Consider the following 3,071-nt stretch of genomic DNA (forward strand, 5'->3'; position numbering starts at 1 on the left):
TTACAAAGTACACATGTGACTTGATTAAATGTAATTATATTTCCATCAATAACCTGTCAGTGTAACAGTGAGAACAGAGATGTGTGGTTTAGTTGTTATTTTGTGGTTTAAAAAAACCCAACACTTGACAGAAGTTAAACCTACAGACATGATGACTTTTATGTTTTACGTTGTGTCAGAAACAGAGTTAATATTTTTACAGTCAAAGCTGCAGAGCACCCAGAAAGTAAAACAAACCAAAGCTCACAAAGTAATATCATTAGCATGTCTCCTATTTTCATTAGACCTCTTTAAAGTGAAAAGCTGAAGTATTTCTATATTTCTGTTAATTATTTTCCTGTGTTGTCTGTTTTAGTACAAAGTGTGAAACCCACTGACAGACACACCAGCTGTGGTGTCTCTGCTGTGACACTGAAGTTATTTCAGACACAAACTCTCCGCAAAATGTTCCTTTAAATCACCATGGTAACAAACTCTTCTTTAGTGAGCAGGCAGTGTCTCAGTGTTGGAGGTCAGCTGTGTGGTTCTCATTAAAGTGCAGTTTACTTCAGCGATGATCATCCTGCTCTGTTGACTGAGCTGAGATGTTTCCATACATGAGATCAGGGTTCATCTGAGGAGACGAGACAGTTATTATACATTTATATCAAACTAAACCTTTAGCTCACTCTCCTATCAGAGCATTAGAAAATTTCACTTTGTAGAGTTCATCTGATAAAAGTCAATGTTAACAATATGGTACACAAGCCTTTTTAAATTCATATTAAATTACATCAAACATTATCCCTTATATGCCTAAATGTTGTCAGTACAAACAATGACATTGAGAATCATAGTTTCAAACAGCTCAAACCCCTGTCACATGATGTTCATGGTGTAACTGTATCAGTGTTGGGACTAACGCGTTATTAAGTAAGGCGTTACAATGACTACGTTATTATTGTGGTAACGAGCACGGTAACTAGTTATTATGCCAAAATCAGGAATGCGTTAATCGTTATGGGATTTAGATAGGGTCGTTATTCGTTACTTCGTGTGGTGGCTATCGCGGAGCTTCCACAGATTCAGTAACATTAGCAAGTGGTGGAGGCCAGCAGGTGGATGAGGGAAAGGGGACGCAGGAGGAAAAGAGACCCGAGGCGGCCGCCGGTCCGAACTGAACTTCAGGTAAGAAGTTATGACCTGCAGTCTATCTGGGTCAGATATAAACCAAGTTTAGGTGGAGTTTATTTTCGTTATGCTGACTCTTTCGTACTGGGTACTAGCTAGCATGACGGAGTTTCTATACAGCTGGGTGGGTGCTATGATGTTACTGATGTTCAACGTTATTTTGTTCTTAAGGTTAATTATTAGAGTTGCCAACACTAATAATCCCTTTTTAGTCCCCTAAAAAACCGAATCGTCTCGTATTCAGAGAAAATATTACGCGTTTCTTATTGAGGTGAAAAGGAACAGTTTGTCCCGGACTTCAGCTACAATGAAAAAGACACAAAGCTGGAGTTATTCTGTCTTTAGGCTGCACGGCTGCCTCTTCCTTTCTATTGGTACACAGCAAATTCTGGTCTTTGGAATAAACTCTCTGGGAGTTCAGATTAACTACATTTGAGTGTACATGCGTGACCATCGAATGAACTCTAGTGCAGAGTTAGAGTAACTCTTTTCTGGGAGTTGATTTTTCAACTCTTTATAGGAGTTAAAACTAAACTCTCATGGAGTAAAATTTCTACTACCATAGAGAGTAAAATGTAACTCATAACTAGAGTTCATTTTGATATTAACTCTTTTTTAGTGTTACTCATCAAATTAAAAAAGGTTTTAGGTGACAATTACTACAAAAACACCATACCGATTATTATGAATGTATGAATTTTATTTATCAAAAATATCATATTCAAAATTCAATGCTGCATGGACTAACATACATTCTGTGTAACAGCACTGTAATAGTGTAACATTCAACATTAAAACAGCAACAATTATGGCAGCTAAACAGTTGAGACATTGTGTGGTCAGATAGGCCTAACATTGGGGGGAAAAAAACTGAATTAAAGAAAAAAAAATGACTACAGAATAAACACTTCTTGTAATGCAGTGTTAACATGAAAAAGACTCTATAAGGTCTGACAAACATAAATATTAGAATATAAGGCATATACAATCAAAAATCAACCACAACAAAGCTACCATTTACGCACATAAGGCCAGTAAATTGTATGCTTTGCTTAAATTATACTTTCTCCCAGGAGAACAGATGGTATTTTGTATTTTATTATGGTAATATAATATTTACATACCACAAGGTGTGAGTGTCACATAGCGTGTTAGGTCTGAGCAGTCACACAGCTTCTTGGATGATTCTGTTTCCAGGATGTCTGAAATGCATGTGATAAATCCAACTTAATGTTGAGCCATGAAAGCAGCATTTTGTGATTGTTACCACAGGATATTAGACAAATTAAAAATGTTTATTTAGGAGTAACTGTACAAATCAAATCCTACAAAATCTATCAGAGCATATATTTATTTACCTTCAGCTGTATAGATGACAAAACACACCTCTTTGACTGCTGCAAGTTCAGGAAAGACATCCTCATCCACCTCTATACCCTGCTCATCTGTGACTTTCAGTGCTGCATTTTCTGGTATGAGAAACTTCTGCTGCACTGAAGTAAAACCATCACTTAGTTAATAACAGCATTATCATTTCCTCTTTAATGACTTATTGCAAACCATGTATAACATACCTGCACTCATAAAATCTGTGAAGCTGACTTCTTCCAATTTGACATATTTCTTTGTCTCTCTGTGTTTTACTTTTATCAACATCTTGGCCACCTGCAGAAAAAAACCTTTACTAATATGAAACATAACATGTGGAAGAAGAAGAGACTGTTTATGGTAACTTTATTTGAACTGTGTATAACTTAATCCATTGTTTAGTCTTTTACAAAGTACACATGTGACGTGATTAAATGTAATTATATTTTCATCAATACCTGTCAGTGTAACAGTGAGAACAGAGACGTGTGGTTTAGTTGTTATTTTGTGGTTTAAAAAAACCCAACACTTGA

The 3,071-nt window shown here is 36.0% G+C and overlaps 1 protein-coding gene across 1 annotated transcript; it reads right to left on the minus strand.

The window, feature by feature from the left end:
• Positions 1-561: 561 nt before the first annotated feature.
• Positions 562-2,826, minus strand: LOC148102455 (uncharacterized). Its single transcript, XM_087842474.1, has 4 exons — positions 2,745-2,826; positions 2,529-2,663; positions 2,295-2,372; positions 562-613 (listed from the first exon to the last, which is right to left on the minus strand). The coding sequence occupies exons 1-4, from the start codon at positions 2,824-2,826 to the stop codon at positions 603-605; spliced, it is 306 nt and encodes a 101-aa protein (XP_087698600.1). The 3' UTR covers positions 562-602.
• Between the last annotated feature and the right edge of the window lie 245 nt (positions 2,827-3,071).

The sequence above is a fragment of the Neolamprologus brichardi genome, chromosome 6 (assembly GCF_056152115.1).
Source record: "Neolamprologus brichardi isolate AB-2024 chromosome 6, ASM5615211v1, whole genome shotgun sequence".
NCBI classification, from domain to species: Eukaryota; Metazoa; Chordata; class Actinopteri; order Cichliformes; family Cichlidae; genus Neolamprologus; species Neolamprologus brichardi.